Below are 17,660 nucleotides of genomic sequence, written 5' to 3'. Positions count from 1 at the left end.
AATCTAAGTTGTCCTTCATTTCAGTCCAGTCCCTGACCGAATTACTTTGTGACACCCACTAGCTCAACTAGCTGCGCTGCTACTCTCGTGGACACTATGCGCACAGAACGCTTGGCCCACTGGCTCAGGGTCCAGTGGAAACAAAATAGGCTATATTTTCGCCATTCATTCATTCCAACGGACTTAGTAGCCAACAGGTGCACGTTTTCATTACAATGTTTCTTCTTTAAGAATAAAACTACAGGAGAGAAAAATATAAAGATACTGTAGATTTTGTCATGCATGCCTCAGCGAATATGATCAGAATAGCCTGCAGTGGGCTAGGTATTCAGGTATGTTTAGGCTACAGAGTCGTACAGGATTGTGAGTACTTTTTGTATGACCTACATCATAATTTATAACCTCCGGTTCTTGCTTTAATCAAAATGGTTAAGGTTCCTAGTAAGCCTAATCTATAGTAATCTGTCAGCCCGACTGCGTCACTGACGATGCGCAGGCGAGTCTAAAGGGCCAGATACTTATGACTGAATGTGAAAATCTGTCTGAACAAGACGTAGATGCCATGATTGTACACCACTAAAGCCATACAATGAATGACAGCATTTCGAAATGAGAGCTTGTGTAGCCTACATAGGCTAGGCTACGCCCCAGATAGCAAGAGGCTGGTAGACCACTGTTGGTCCGCTGGCGTTTTGCTCATCGGTTGTCTGGCGGGTTGCAGACAAATGGATCAATATTTTGCCACTATTGGTCTACAATCTTTTTAATTTGTTCAATTATACTCCATACACAATGTTAATAACATTTATTTTTTCCCATAATATTCATGACAAGTGAAATTAAAAGAGGTGGTGGTCCAACGGCGGACCACAAGTGGCACGCCGCCGGCGGCATGTCACCAGCAGTCCGATATCTGCCAATCTCATTTATCTGGGGCATCTGAACAGTCTGTAGGCGTTTTCACGCGAAATCGTCAAGCTAGATGAGGATACAATTAAAACCTACTGTTCTAACTTCAAACAAGATGCCTAACTGTTAAGTTCCTTGCCTCCAAAACAAACGTACCTTTTTTTTTACCTGTAGCTTAATATGTTGCGTCTCGAATTTAACCTAATACCTCTCCAACATGAATGTGTAAACAGAGTGACAGCATTTTGAGATAAGATACAGTTTAATTGTAGCAATGTTTACTCACAGGTGCTGGATAGCCTAGTCATCAATTGGGCATCTTATAGGCTAATTATAGGTTAGCTTACTGTCACTAGCGGAAATTAGAATAACAGAAACATGACATTTAGGTTAGGCTATATTCAAACATGCAACTGATAACAAGTAGGCTAAATTCCAGGTCAATTCCAATGTGTCTGATTCTCTTACAAATGGTCAACTCTGAGGGATCTCATTGTCATGGTCATTGTACAGTTTAAAATATCTTTAAAGATTAATTTGACATATTTAAAAATGCAAATTGATTATTTATGAAAGCGTTGTCAGTAACCAACTGGCTATAACATACACATCAATTAACAACAGATGAGCGACTTTTTCCAACTACATGTAAGTCTAACACAAAAACAATTTACATAAATGGCACCTGCTTTGCAATCAAATTTCAACGAACATCAAGCAAAATCTCGGTCTTCTCTGCTCCTTCTCCGCTTCTCTGCTTCCTGGCTTTGTGCTTTCCTCTCAGACGAATAATATAGCACGCCTGTGTTCTGAAGCATCAGCTTGAAAGGAGACAGAGCTTCCCACGGCCTCCCCTAGTGGTCAAATGATGCACGTGTTCTCACGTCACTGGTCATATTTTTTAGCCTCTTACTTCTTTCAAAGACTTGTTCTGTTCTTGCTTTCATTTACTATTCTTTGCTTTTATTTATGTAAGGCATTGAATTCACTTGCCTTGCCTTGACCATCATATCCCACAGAAAGGGGAGCCAACTGATGGCAATTATCAAGAAAACATATGAGATGTTTAAGCATTGTTGTTTTGGAATACTACAAATGTGATAGTTAAACTACATTTAATTTAAAGTCAATTTTAGTTAGACTTGTTATCACCTTGATCACACAGATATATTGCAGAATATTGCATTATGAATAGCATCAATGCAATTACATATTTTAAATGTTACACTATTGTCAAGTATTATATAGGGTATGTAGTGATATACAAATATTGATACATACAATGTTCTAAATCTATCTATCTATCTATCTATCTATCTATCTATCTATCTATCTATCTATCTATCTTCTGAACTCACACTATACTGACTTTGCACACATTCACTCCTCAGCACTCTCAAACATTTCCCAACTCTGAATTCACACTATACTGAATTTGCACTCATTCACTCCTCAGCACTCATGACACCCCCCCCCCCCCCACACACACACACACACCTACATGACTTTTAGCACTTTTACATCCCTCTCCCTATGCTACAGACCTTTTATTTATTTTCTTATTTCATCACACGTCAAAACACACACACACACACACACACACACACATACACACACACATATCTGACTTTCTCCAACTTTTGCACATATCCATAGAACTTTTTATTTATTATTTTTGATTTCTCCTCCATGTATCTACCCATGTCCTTGATTGCCTAGCCTTTCTGCCCCCATCCCCAACACACACAAACAAAACACACACACTTACATCATCACTGTCATCACCTCACATACATATAGCACACTGCTTGCTACAGTAAGCCTCCTCTACATACTTGCTGCACACTGCCCCCCCCCCCCTCCCTACATACACAGCACATTGTCTTCAGGATCTTCTCCAACACACATCCTCTACATACTTATAGCACACTGCCCCCACCTACCCACACACACACACACACACACACACACAGTCACTGCTCCACTCCCCTCCCGCCCACACACACATCTTCACTGTCATCACTCACATACATCATACATACAGTACTCTGTTTGCAATAGTAAGTCCCTTCACCATACTTGCAGTACACTGCCCCCCCCCCCCAATACACAGCACATTGTCTCATGAGGAAGCTTCTCCAACACACATATTGCACACTGCCCTCTCCCCACATACACAGCACACTATCCCATCTCCCTTGTCATCCCCCCAACACACACACCAAGACCCCTGGCAGTTGGGTTATCCCCTTGAGCCGTGGATCTGGAATGCACAAATAGGCTGACACCAGACATAATTTCACTGCATTTCTTACTTCCAGTAACTATATGCATGTGACAATAAACTTCCTTGTATCTTGTATCTTGTATCTATCTATCTATCTATCTATCTATCTATCTATCTATCTATCTATCTAATGTAGAATTGGTAAATTATTTAAAAAACTCTGTCTGTGTAGAAAATAATAATTTGAAAGACAAAAAAGAAAAAGAGAAATAGCTTTGGGGAAAATATTGTTTCAAGACTTGTCCTTTGCGGACATTGCAGTACAACTTTTCCAGAAGAAATAACTGCACATAATATTGTGCATGGCTGGATGACAGAGTGACAGAAAGCATTCAGACATTGAGACATATTAACATTTTGAGAAGCCAAGTCTAAAGATCAGAGTGAAATGAAAAGGAGTATGGCATGCAGTTAAATCTGATTTTACAAACATAGCCACAGATCCTGTGGGGCTTCATAGAACATGACATTCATTTGAGAAGATTTTGAGCATTCTCAATTGGGGTTAAAGGTATCTCAATTTCTCTAAATACAATGTGGCATAAAACAAGTTACTGTGGGACAAAAGCATGTAATTATGTATAAAGGAATTCATGATATACAAACATGTTGTTTTATGGTTTCTGAAATGATGCTCCAATAAGTGACCATAATTCTGACACTAGGGACGTATTGAATGAAACCCAAAGTATGTGTTAATGATAAGACTTTAATCTTTAAACATCCGGCGTAAAGGCCAATGGCTGATCTCCATTAATCTCAGTTTGGTCCCTTTGGGAAAGTATAAAAACGCTATGTTTGCCACATACAGAGACAGGAGGTGCAGACACCAACCAGTGAGCAACTTGCTTAGGCTTCAGCCAGAGTCAAGTGGTCACTTATCTTTAGAGCTACGCTTGTGAGAGGATGAACGGCACAGAGGGCAGCAACTTCTACATCCCCATGTCCAACAGGACTGGGCTGGTCAGGAGTCCCTTTCTGTACGAGCAGTACTACCTGGCTGACCCATGGCAGTTCAAGCTTCTTGCTTGCTACATGTTTTTGCTTATCTGTTCGGGAGGCCCCATCAACGGGATGACACTGTTGGTCACGGTGCTGCACAAAAAGCTTCGTCAGCCTCTCAACTTTATTCTGGTCAACTTGGCTGTTGCTGGCATGATCATGGTCTGCTTCGGATTCACCATCACCATCACCTCAGCCGTTAATGGCTACTTTATCCTTGGACCCATGGCTTGTGCTATTGAAGGTTTCATGGCTACTCTCGGAGGTAAGCATTTTTTTGCTTATAGAAGCTTGATGAGTGCTGAAACTTTGCACTGATATATTTTAAGATCACATACTAAGAGTGAACTGTCCACTTACAGGTCAGGTTGCCCTGTGGTCACTGGTGGTGCTGGCTATTGAGAGATACATTGTCGTCTGCAAGCCCATGGGCAGCTTCAAGTTTGGTACTAACCATGCTGCAGCTGGAGTGGCATTCACATGGGTCATGGCTATGTCCTGTGCTGCACCACCCCTTGTTGGCTGGTCCAGGTATGTCAGCATAAAGGCAGAAACATCAGACATTTCAACGCCAGCGAGAAGGCTTACAGTATATAGATCATTCTTCATGTAGCCTTAGAATGCACAGTATGTTTAGGTTGAGACTGTATATTTTCAACTGATGTAGGTACATCCCTGAGGGACTGCAGTGCTCCTGTGGACCTGACTACTACACACTGAGCCCCGAATACAACAACGAGTCCTATGTCGCCTACATGTTCGTTTGCCACTTCTTTGTCCCTGTGATCATTATCTTCTTCACTTATGGATCGCTGGTGTGCACAGTGAAAGCGGTAAGTTACAACTTAATTGTATCAGGAGATTGTTCAAATAGTTAAAGCTAATGACAATACAGTATGTCTCTAAAGCCATTGTGAAACTTTAACATGACAATTTTTGAAAGATGTGTTACTTTTTATGACATAGAGATGAATGGCTCACTTTTATTTTACGCCTTACATAGTGTATTGTGGCAATTCTGAGCAAAAAGTCCATGATTGTTTTTTTTACCATCCACCAATAGGCTGCAGCTCAACAACAGGACTCAGCCTCCACCCAGAAGGCAGAGAAGGAAGTGACACGCATGTGCATCCTGATGGTTCTGGGTTTCCTGATTGCATGGACCCCCTATGCTACTGTTGCTGCCTGGATTTTCTTCAACAAGGGATCTGCTTTCAGCGCTCAGTTCATGGCTATTCCTGCCTTTTTCTCCAAGAGCTCATCAATCTACAACCCAGTCATCTATGTGCTGCTCAACAAACAGGTATGTCATGATTGTGTTGGGGGGGAGGGGGGATCAGCCGTGGCCTACTGGTTAGCGCCTCAGACCTGCTACCGGAGAGTTGCCGGCTCAAACCCCGACCAGTAGGCACGGCTGAAGTGCCCTTGAGCAAGGCACCTAAACCCTCACTGCCCCCCGAGTGCCGCCGATGTTGCAGGCAGCTCACTGCGCCGGGATTAGTGTGTGCTTCACCTCACTGTGTGTTCACTCTGTGCAGTGTGTTTCACTAATTCACGGATTGGGATAAATGCAGAGACCAAATTTCCCTCACGAGATCAAAAGAGTATATATACTTATACTTATACAATACACACTATTATAATTATTGACAATATAGCTCCCTGCATGTAAGCTCCATCTTGATGTTAATATCATAAGGCCCCACATTAACTCTCTTTGGCTCTCTTTCTTTCTAGTTCCGTGGGTGCATGTTGCAGACAGTCACTGGCAAGGCCCCAGAGGATGAGACGTCAGTGTCCACAAGCAAGACAGAAGTGTCCTCAGTGTCTCCTGCATAGAGACATTAGGATCCGTTTCCTATGGATAAAAAGGACTGACCACTAATTGTTGTGAATGGACAAGTTGTTTTGAAACTCTTTTGTGTCAAGGAGGTCTTCAGTGGCGACTGGAAGCAGCCATTGAGGTGCAATGTTTGGCCGAAGAAATCTACCTGAATAACAGAGTGACAAATTCCAGTGTAAGTGTGCTACCTACCATGACCATTACTCTTCCTGTACATCTTGTACAGGCATTCATCCACATGAAACTGAACTACTGAATTTGGTAAGGTCCAAGAGCCCATGAAGATATTCCACATTAGTATTTAAAATTGAAAAAAAAAGATTTTTTGGATAATAATCAGAAGTTTTTTTTAAATTCCGATATTGTTCCCTCACAAATATACTTTTGACAGTCAGGCCCCATTCAGGTATGCACAGCATTCACTTTCAGTCACGCATATGCTTGTTTCTCTTTTGATGAATCCTGCTGTTTTATTTTTATGTCACTGGAGGACTAACATTGGCATAACTGTTGGCTTCATTGTGTATTTTAATTTCTGTAAATATTTTGTAAAGCATGAAAGAAAAAAAAGAAAAAAATAAAGATACAGTATGCATCAAAAGCAAATGTCATCATTTTTCTATGCAATTTTAACTTTTATATAGATACATTCCTGGTGAAGGTGTGTCAACAAATTCCTTAGCTTCCTCAATTTATCCTCACATACATCATCATTTCCAACCATTTCTGTGATCACAGACCAAACAGTCAGGAGTCCAGAGTTACTGCAAGAAAGATGTGTTTGTTTCAAACTACATAGTGCCATGTTCATGGCTTATGGCAGGGTCAACCTCTCTAGGAGCAAAGTAAACATCTGGCACAGGGTCCAGAGACACGATCTATCAGCTCCCCTAACAGGAGGATTTAGAGATTATGTGACAGCACGCTCAGTGTAAGTGGCAAGATAAACGAGATCAAGTGTAATGTAAGCCTCTTTACGACGCTCTGGCCTAATTGGATGTAGCCGCTTCTGTCCCTAAAGGTGAACTGTTGAATAAACGGCCCACACGTTTGCACAGGGAAAATAGTGTAACAGGCACACTTTGTTGTAATTTCTATTTTAAGGCCAATACCCACTGGCAGTGTCTGAGGCTCATCACGCCAAGTGACGCCAAAGTATAGAAGTCCATTACTTTTTTAATGGAGCAAAGCTCACTGCCAGTGTCTGACGCACGTCGACACCAAAGTTTAGGAAATGTTCTTTCTCTTGATCAAATTCTATCAAATTCTTGGTCAAATCTATAGACGCGAATGTCGTCGCCAGCGGGTGTTGAACTTTAGACCTATTAAAAGAAAGAATGGTTCAAATGACAAAGTGGTACATTGTCAGTATAGGCCTACTCATTTATTCCTTATTTTATTTAGAATATAAGTGCTAATTTAACTTTGAACACGTGACTGACTCACATTACAGTTGAATATATAATAAACCTGCAGGTCACACATCTAGAGTTAGACAGTGAGTCTAACTGTTCAAAACCTTTTATACTTTGGATACTCTGGATTAGTCAGAAACCCAATGGGCTTTAATCATGTTATGTTATGTTAAGTTAACAGAGAATATAGATGAAGGCCAGTAGCTTTCTCTCTTTCACTTTGAGTGTAAAAGAGGTATTTGATAGGTATCCATAACGTATAGAGTAAGAGGTGGCTCAGACAGTCGACACAAATGTGCTGAGCTTCTTATCAGGATGGAAAAGTTTGTCTAACACACAACTGTTCAAAACCGTTTACTCCTGCTGGTGACGGCACAGTGAGAAAGGTTTCATACATTGTAGCCAACCAAATCCTCCTCAATAATCACCTTTTGTGTATCATGAGCTAGCCTTAGTTCTGAGGTTAGCCTAAGATCTTTTCTCTGTCTGTCCCTTCAGACTTACGGCTGTTAGCTATAAATGGGCTGCTCGTAGTCACACGAAGACCCTCGAACTGTTAATCTAATTAAGATCGTCCTCCCCTGCTTCCCATTAGGTTGCCATGTCCCTGATTGGCATTAGGAACGAAAGAAGTGCTGAGACGCATGGAATGTATGCATCATTTCACCCGTAAAAAAGGGGTTAGGTGTGTCCCTGGAATAGCTCCTTACCTGTCTCTACAATATAGCAGCCTATATTGAGTAAACAGCCTATGAGTAAATGGGTCAGTAGGGTGAGATCAGAATCTCTTATATGTCAGACTGACAAACCCAATGAAGTGAGTTCTGCTTGAAGTTATACAATTTACACCTCTTAAGCTTCTGATATGGCACTCACTGGTAAAATGACCAAATACACGGTGTGTTTAGTTGTTAATATATTTGCTGAATACACAACTGTGACATTTTTTTTTCTTAAGGTAGGCCTAAATGCCATGTCATTTGACCTTTCAGAGAATACCTATAAAATGGCAAGACCTGCCATTCCTCAAAGGCAAATTAATGTGATTATCCTCTAAAAACAAGGAAGAGACATTCCTCTGCTTTTTCTCAGAATGTTGCTATTGTCTGTGGGTTTATGCTCATTTTTCAAGTTGTCCAAGTACGCCACCTAGTGGTATGGAGAAGGGAACATTTTCTTTATGTTCATTTCCTCCTAACATTGCCACCTGAATCCACCATCTGATTGAATCCAAGACTAACATCTTACATGAGAAGTCAAGTGTTTTGAGGTTCTTATTTCTCCAAATATGACCTTATAGCAGTGTCTGCTTTGGGTACTGCTACTGTGCATGCTAAGATACAGAAAATGCTAACTGTCACTCTTATGGACTCTGAAATCATTTTGGAAAGATCTCTGTTCAGGCAGACAGATCAGCAGACAGAACAGGCAGTAGGGTGAAGGTGTAAGTATGTCAACACCAATCCTTCTCATTTTTAGTTACACCAGTTCACTGTTTGCAGAGCTATCTTATAATAGCTAGATTGAGGACCTACCCCCTCCCCCTCCAATGACTGTATAACCATTTGTATAACCAAATAATAACTTTTCCCTCTGTTTTTGGAAACAACATGTTGATAAGCTGACACTGTTAATGGCTGAGTCTCATCCATTTTGTTTGTTTCACATTTATAGAGCAGGGATGGTGTACGGACACCATAAGAACTTTTATATGCGTAGCCACTCAATACAGTTTTTGTGAGAAAAACTGAATTCCATCAGAACTGCAATTCCATCAGAACTGCAGACTGCACCTTTGACAGATACACTGGTTAATCTGTAATGAAAAGGCCAAATTGCTAAAACAAAATACACTTGGTGGCATTTTTCCTTGGGTGTTTTTGTTTTAATTTTGATTGAACACAGGAGTTGATGAAGGAGTCATGTAAAAGCAACACACTTTTATTTGACTGTTGCTTCAGGCTTCCACAGACTACAATATTCAGTCCATGAACAACATTTCAATAGTGCGTATGATCAACACAAAGAAAAAGACAGTCCAAGATCATCGACAGTGGTTTTTAAAGATACACTGCAATGTCACTACAATTGAGTATGTGCCATGCAGATGATTCGGCTGAGGTCTAAATAGAATGGCTGGATTGCCATGATGCCATTGGAACACTAGTCACTGACAATAGAATGAAACAGAAGATGTTCTGTATCCAATTCTCAATATCTTGGAATACATGCAACATGTACCCTCTGTTTTCCTCTGTCTCCATGGTAATTGTCCTCACAAACAGCTGTGGCATGCTCGCTGACATGACCTTTAATTTCCTGCTGGCACTCTCATCACACTGGCTAATACATGTTGCTGTGAACAGACTGGAACACCTCCACTGCAATTTATAGCGCATCAGTTCAAACACGGACACCTGCAAGCAGTTAGTTTCGCCATGGTGGGCCTGGTAAACGCTGCCTCTTGACTGGGGGCCAAGAGAATGCCCTGTGACAGGCTAAAGAGTGTAATTGCATCTCCAACAGCTCCAACTCCCCCTCTTTGCTGTTTTACTCTGGGTGAGAGGAACTGGCCTCTTCCTCACGCATGCAAGGTCGTGCATGTTATGGATGTGATAATGCAGTCCTGCAGACGTTCTAGTTCTGAAATTCTAGATGGCTGTAAAGTTGATGTTCAGTCCTGTTGATGAGATGGCATGTGCTCAACGATGGTCTATGTGTACTTCTATGTACTCAACATTTACTTGGTTATCAATGTAATCTTGAAGTTCACTAGATAACTATATTAAAGGTACAGTCAGGGATTTTGCAGGAAGTCGCATTTGTTTGTGTTTATGTTTATGTTTACTTTTATTAGCAGACGCTTTTGTGCAAAAAAATAAGTATATTAGATTTTCATCAAGGACCAAACGAATCACACCAGACAGGTAGTTAATTAAATAATCAATTAATGTCATTGTTGATGGACCTGACTCTGTGTGTGTGACTCTCTGTGTGGGAGCGAATCTCTTTTGTCCCAAAATTTGACAAGCATACCGGAAACACTCGTGATTGCTGGGTTTGTGTTTGACAATACTAAATAACTTATTGCTTATATATAAAAAAGTAGACATTTTGTAGAGCATTATGCTAAAGCCCGATTCATTTTCATTTCAAAGTATCTGTGTTGGTTTTAAACATTTCAACCGCAAGCCCTCTTGGACCAGATTAAAACTAGATGTACCGCAGAGCGGTACAAAATATGACCGCCGCCCAGTCCAGCACATGTTTTCCACAAAAATAAGTCACGCTGAAAGGCATATATGATTCTAACTGTCTCACTGAATTGCATTATGCACACTCAATTCTCACTGGTATCTGCTAGACAACAAGTACCAAAACATGATTAGTTCATAGATTTCACATGTAATATAAATTTTATACAACCCCACCCCCATCTTGCCTGTTCATAATTCTGAGAAATTCTTGAATTGTGTGCATGTACATGTTTATGTTTATGTGGGTGTGGGTGTGGGTGTGTGTGCGTGCATGTGCATGTGCATGTGCATGTGCATGCATGCGTATATATGTCTACTGTGTGAGTATGTGTCATACGTAGGATTACTGTGAATGTTTGTGTGTGCGTGTGTATCTGTTTATGCACATGTGTGCATATGGAATGGGTTTACATGACCCCTGGAGGCAAACATACGCAAAAAATTGGTCATCCTAGGCCCTACGGTTCTCAAGATATTCACAGAAAACTGTGTCTGCCCTACCCTCCTTTCGGGGGGTCCAGTACAGCGGGGGGGCTACAGATCAAAACGAAAACAGGAGGTTCCATGCTATCCATGTGGGGTTACATGCCCACCAAGTTTCGTGTACCCCGGTCTTACAGTGTCCCGGGAATCCTTGACGGAAATTTGGACATGCGAAAAAAAATAAATAAAAAAAATAATCTATTCTCATGCAATTCTCCTTATGATTTTAATATCCTGGAAAAGAAGTCATCCAACATATCCTGTTCTTATTTGGCATCTATCATACAATAGTACTGTAGTGTACATATTTATTCATAACACAGCACAGCTGAAAATTATCCCCATATTGTCTGACCATGGAACAGAAGAAAAACATTCAACTAAAATCACAACATTTTAAGGGTCAAATTGAATTTTGAACAAAAATGGCTACCTAGGAACAAATATATTTTAGCTACAAATAATACATTTGGCTACATCATATTGAATGTAACCTGATATCAATTTATTTTTTGCATTCACAACAAATGCAAATGGCACACAGAAAATACATGTCATTATTAATTACCTGAACATATGTTAGGATAAAGTCTAATTATTGAACATTACTCAAAAATGACCTCACCTTGGAAAAACATCTCATATAATTTTTGATTGCAGTAATCAAACAGGTAGATTGTACGTCTATTTATCTTCATAGAACTAGCGCTGCAGGCGCCAATCACAATTACTACTAAACAATTGTATAACGTATATAATTCAAAACAGTCATTTAATAAAACACAGCATAGATGATTGTGCTAGCCTTACAAGTAGCCTACCCTCATAAGCCTCACAAGAACCCTTGCTGACTGTATACTCTCGCCAAACAGCGAGCCTATGCACACACAGCAATCTCTTACTCATCCACACAGTACTCACCCATTTACTCACGTATAGTACTAACTCACTCATTGGCACATAGCACTCACTCACTCACTCATTCACAGTAGTCACCCTCTCACTCACATACAGTACTCACACATAGTACTCACTCACTCACTCACTCACTCACTCATTCACAGTAGTCACCCTCTCACTCACATACAGTACTTACACATAGTACTCACCCTCTCACTCACTCACTCATCCTCTCACTTACATACAGTACTCACACACAGTATTCACCCTCTCACTCACATACAGTACTCACACGCAGTACTCACTCACTCACTCACCCTGTCACTCACATACAGTACTCACACATAGTACTCACTCACTCACTCACTCACCCTGTCACTCACATACAGTACTCACACATAGTACTCACTCACTCACTCACTCACTCACTCACTCACAGTAGTCACCCTCTCACTCACATACAGTACTTACACATAGTACTCACCCTCTCACTCACTCATCCTCTCACTCACATACAGTACTCACACACAGTATTCACCCTCTCACTCACATACAGTACTCACACACAGTACTCACTCACTCACTCACCCTGTCACTCACATACAGTACTCACACGCAGTACTCACTCACTCACTCACCCTGTCACTCACATACAGTACTCACACATAGTGCTCACTCACTCACTCACTCACCCTCTCACTCACATACAGTACTCACACACAGTACTCACTCATTCATCCACACACAGTAATCACAAACTAATTACCCACTCACTCATTCATTCACAGTAATCACCCACTCACTCATTCACAATGACCACACAGTACTCACTCCCTCATCAACAGACAGTTATCACTCAGTCACTGACTCACTCACTCATGCACACAGTCCTTATTCCCTGTCTTTTGCATCAATGGCTTTACATGTCATTGATCAGTATGAGTGGTCCTCTGGAGGAGGAGCTAAAGACGGAGGCCGGACTCAGGCTGCTGTTTGGAAGGCTAAAGCCTCCTGCTGAATGGTCGAAGCTAACCTGGCGATACAGCTGTTGGCCAAGGGATGGTCCTGATTGGTCAAAGCTGCTGCCCTGGCTGTATTGCCGTTGGCTGAAACTGCTCTGTTTCTCGGAGAGGGTCCTGGTGGGTCTCTGGCGGGTTTTGTGTAAGCCGGTCTCTTTGTAGGCAAACCAAATGTTGCCAGCCCACAATGTGATGTTTAGAAATCCAAATACCTGAGAAAATCATGTACAGTACTGATGTAGTATATAGACCTACAGAATACATTGGTTTTCACAAAATTTTGAAGATCATAATATCATGATGTTACAACTTATTTAAATGGAAATATGAAGTATAAAATAATAATTGGACCATCATATTCACTAATGAATGTAAAGAAGAGACAGGACACGCACCACAGATGTGTTGAGGCGAATCCAGACTGGTTTCTCCAAAGCCTCACACTCATTGGCTGGCTCCCTGCAAGCTGCCATGAGGAACAAGACCTGGGCGCTATCTACAGCTTCCTTCACCCCTGAGAGAGCTTTGGCCCAAGCACACGAGCTCAGTAGCCACAGGAAGGAGAAGATCACTGTCACCAGAAAGTCCTGTGGGCGTTATGGATGAGAGCGTGTCAATTAGCTGAAGGAGGTGTTTCAGGAAAACCAAATGGAGTTGAAAAGCTGAACTAATCATCTAATATTGCAATGTTTCATCAGAGCCTAAATTGATAAAATGGCTTTGAGTATGAAGGAAATATTGGTTTGCAATGTCATATGACACTCAGATTCTGTTGTGAAATTTGGCAGTATACTACAAAACAAAACAAGGTTTTTATTGATAGGTTGGATTGACAGAGCAAATAAGTGGTGGTTCATATACTCACCAAAAGAGGGCCCCTGTTCTTTTCTCGATATTTGTTCTGGTAGAAAAAGTAAACCACAGTGGCCAGGAGGGAGTATAGGAAAGCAAAGACAGCAACTGCCACAAAAAACTGGGCTGGAGTGGAAAAGTCGCCCTCCAAAAACAGTGTTTCATGTCTCTGAAGCTCGCACAGAGGCACTTTGAAATGCACTTGTTCAAACCTGATGAAGGGAAAAGTACGACTGATTCCAGTGAATGTTACAGAAAGCACAGAGACAGCATAGAGAGCATACAGAAATATCAAGCAAACATTCGGAGGTCAGGGTGCCTTGGTAACCGAGAGAGCCCGAGGAGGCTGTGAATGACCACAGATGGCCAGTCTATATCAGCTCAATTTTGGGCTTGGAACAGCTTGCATGATCTTTAGTAAATGTTCTGAGAGAGTTCTTTAGTAAAACCATAATTTATGTTCTACAGTTCAGTTAAGTTGTCCTCAGTGGTGCATTCTTGAAGAATGAAGCACTCCAAAAAATTTGAATTAACTTCTGAATGACATTCATGCCAATAAATTATCATGTATTAATAAATAAAGAAATGTAATACTCAAAGGAACTGAGGTGTGTCCTCCATCACCTGAAAGGATAGCCAAAGCTGATGGTGATGTTGGTCTGGGTCTTGTCCGCACAGTCCACTCTAACCCTCAGCTGACCAGAGTAACCTCCACATGTTGCGAATGCAAAAATGGCCAAGACCTGCAGGAGGTATATTTCTGTGAGACTTACTGCCTCATATCTGGATACACAGTTGACACTAAAGCAGTGGAAACGGCAGCAGGATGTTGGAAAAAGGAGCAATTATGCAACAGTGTTAATTCTACAATGTAAAATTGGAATTCCATACTTCAATATTACACATCTAAAATAGCAAGCCAATACATGCAACACAACACACCATCAAAGTAATAGACATGCTTTTGTTGGAAATACATATTTTTGATTAATCAAAAAGGGAGGCAAAAGCCATAAATAGCATCTGAGTGTTCTGCTAGACAAGTCAACAAAATAAAGTCCTACAAAGGTGTAAATCAATCATTATATGCACACAGTAATTGTAATTTCTTTGGCATCGGTGCGATAGAGTAAATTATGCAGAAGACACCCAGGTGCTAATCTCACACATGCACACAGCCAGGTCAGATGCTTGCAGCTGCTTAGGGATTGCAATCAATGTCTCCATATCTCAATGAGAATAAATGAATCATTTAGGATGGTGCACCACATAGATGGAACCACCGCTGGCTGTAGCACCAGGATGAACCTGTTGGAATGCCTCTTTGTTGTTTGTTCAGCTGTTCATTATTATGATGCAAGTAAACCCATAGGTAACATAAATCTATGAGTCAAAATACATCTCTGGAACTACCAGAAAGAGAAATTACTAGAACAAGATACCTGGAAATAGAGAAATAATCAGACATATACTCAATATTCCTAGTTCATAAATTAATAAAAATCAGTGTTTTCCTTAAAAATATACACATGCCTCTGTTAGTGTATCAGGTTCACCCAAACCAGCAAGGACTGTTTTCTAGAGCAAAACACACCAGCAAGGACTGTTTATCTAGAGCAAAACAAACCAGCAAGGACTGTTTATCTAGAGCAAAACAAGTTGAAAAGTGGATAGTTGACTTGCTACAATGTATTATCCATGAAATAATCAAAACAAATAATCTTACCGGTGCAAATATGACCATACACATTGAAAAGACCTGTAGTGGGAGCCAGCTTATCTCTACATGAAACTCCGACTGCTCTCCTTCCTAAGCACTGAGACCAACAGAGACTTGGAGCAAACATAGGGGTGTACATGGAGCCAAGAGGGAGGTGTGTTAGCTTGTGTATGAGGGATGGGGTGTGAGGGGTACCATGTGTTTGGTTAATACCCTTTAGATGACATCAAGACACACTGATTGCAGTGTATGCTTTAGTTTAAACTGATTCTGTATACCAGTATTCAAATAATCATGCATTCTGCTTTCATCCTTGGTCCTCTGATGACATTGTGTTGTTCCCCTGCTATATCAATCTTTTATCGCAACTTCTCATGCCATTTTAAACACAGTGACAACATCCACTATAACTGACTGAAAATTATATACATTTTGAAAACTCAAAGTAGCTAACAGTTTAATTTCCAGTGTTAGACTTAGTTCCACCCTGTATCCTCTTCCTCCTCCAAATTGAAGATGCTGCTTCACAATATCATCAAGAAAGACACCTATTTGATCATTTAAACTTTTATCTTCTCCCTGTGGACAAAGGATGAACATGTACACAGTACGTAAAAATGGAACACAAAACCGCTGGCTGAAATAACCAAACAATTTCTGGTCCCATGACAGAAAAATACATAATTCCTTTATATGGAGCAATTCCGTATAACAGGACACCTCGGCGGCCGTTATCCCTTACTTAATATGTACATATACCAGCATGTTAAGTGTTCAATACAATACTGTGTGTAGTGTTTCATAAATATACCATGATTCATTGGTAATGCCATAGGCCTATTATAATTTCTGATAGAGATGACTCAGTTGTACAGTACATATATGTTAACATATACTGTACACTACCGGTCAAAAGTTTGGGGTCACATGAATTTCCATTCCACTCCTTTATAGACAGAATACCAGCTGAGATCAGTTGCATTGTTTTTTTAATCAGGGCAGCAGCATATTTGCAATAAGGTTCTCGACTGTTGTAGAAAGAAATGGCTGATCTTTACATAATGCAATATCTACATTGCCCATTATCAGCAACCACCAATGTTCCAAAGGCACATTCTGTTTACTAACCTGATATCATTTTTAAAGGCTAACAGAGAAAACATTGGAGAACCATTTTGCAGTTATGTATGCACATAATGTAATCTGAAAACTGCTGCCCTGATTAAAAAAAACAATGCATGATCTCTGCTGGTATTCTGTCTATAATGGAGTGGAATGGAAATTTCAAAGTGAGCCCAAACTTTTGACTAGTAGTGTATATATGTTACATATATGTTAATATGAATTTATGCATGCAGACATTTTGTAAATTCGCCCTTTTCACCTTCCTGGTGAAACTTTTGGATCTGTTGGTAAACAGTGCCATCTGCTGTCCTTAAAATATGTTTACAGCTTTATTTACAGTTTTTTCTGATTGCTTAAGCACATTTTTTGTCACTATGGCTTTTTTTGCAAAACTCTACACACAAATGGCAAAACCTCTCACCCAATCAGCAAAACATTGTAGTTCTCTTGCAAAAGCTAACACACCTTGCTTACAGTAACTCTTCACACCTTCGTAAAAATGGTGTTTTCGTATCTAACAGTAAACACAAGCCATCACAATAGTAAGCACACAATGTGCCAACAACACACTGATGGTATGAATAAAAAACACATCTGGCTTTTGCTTTCTCTGTGCACAAGGTAGACTATGTCAGTTTGAGGTCATACTTTTGTCATAGTTCTGTAAACATACAGGGATCCAAACTTCAAGTATTAGTGTTTATTTACACACATCAAAACAAACACAAGTGTGTTTTTCCAAGTCAAAACACAAAATAGCATTTCACTGAGACAAAACAAATCAGTCTACATCGGGTCGTCTCTCTCAAAATTCTGTCTACATCACATGCAATGTCCTAGTCCGAGGC

At 40.5% G+C, this 17,660-nt stretch overlaps 2 protein-coding genes across 3 annotated transcripts; one reads left to right on the top strand and one right to left on the bottom strand.

Annotated features, from left to right (window-relative positions):
* The first annotated feature begins 4,102 nt into the window (after window positions 1-4,102).
* LOC143104768 (green-sensitive opsin-2-like) lies at window positions 4,103-6,037 on the top strand. Of its 2 annotated transcripts, none has more exons than XM_076269053.1 (5): window positions 4,103-4,463; window positions 4,561-4,729; window positions 4,866-5,031; window positions 5,262-5,501; window positions 5,936-6,037. In XM_076269053.1, exons 1-5 carry the CDS (start codon window positions 4,103-4,105, stop codon window positions 6,035-6,037), a joined length of 1,038 nt encoding a protein of 345 aa, XP_076125168.1. The 2 variants fall into 2 exon arrangements, with proteins under 2 accessions (XP_076125168.1, XP_076125169.1); XM_076269054.1 differs by having other exon boundaries at window positions 5,262-5,505; window positions 5,936-5,985.
* Window positions 6,038-13,015: 6,978 nt separating this feature from the next.
* synprb (synaptoporin b) lies at window positions 13,016-15,717 on the bottom strand. Its single transcript, XM_076269055.1, has 5 exons — window positions 15,694-15,717; window positions 14,592-14,710; window positions 13,981-14,179; window positions 13,511-13,702; window positions 13,016-13,327 (listed from the first exon to the last, which is right to left on the bottom strand). Exons 1-5 carry the CDS (start codon window positions 15,715-15,717, stop codon window positions 13,016-13,018), a joined length of 846 nt encoding a protein of 281 aa, XP_076125170.1.
* Between the last annotated feature and the right edge of the window lie 1,943 nt (window positions 15,718-17,660).

This window comes from Alosa pseudoharengus, unplaced genomic scaffold (genome assembly GCF_046254945.1).
Source record: "Alosa pseudoharengus isolate Yale_2024_CS ecotype anadromous, Long Island Sound unplaced genomic scaffold, YU_APseudo_1.1 YU_APseudo_1.1_scf_5, whole genome shotgun sequence".
Lineage (NCBI taxonomy): Eukaryota > Metazoa > Chordata > Actinopteri > Clupeiformes > Clupeidae > Alosa > Alosa pseudoharengus.
This window is presented reverse-complemented; position numbering and strand designations above follow the sequence as displayed.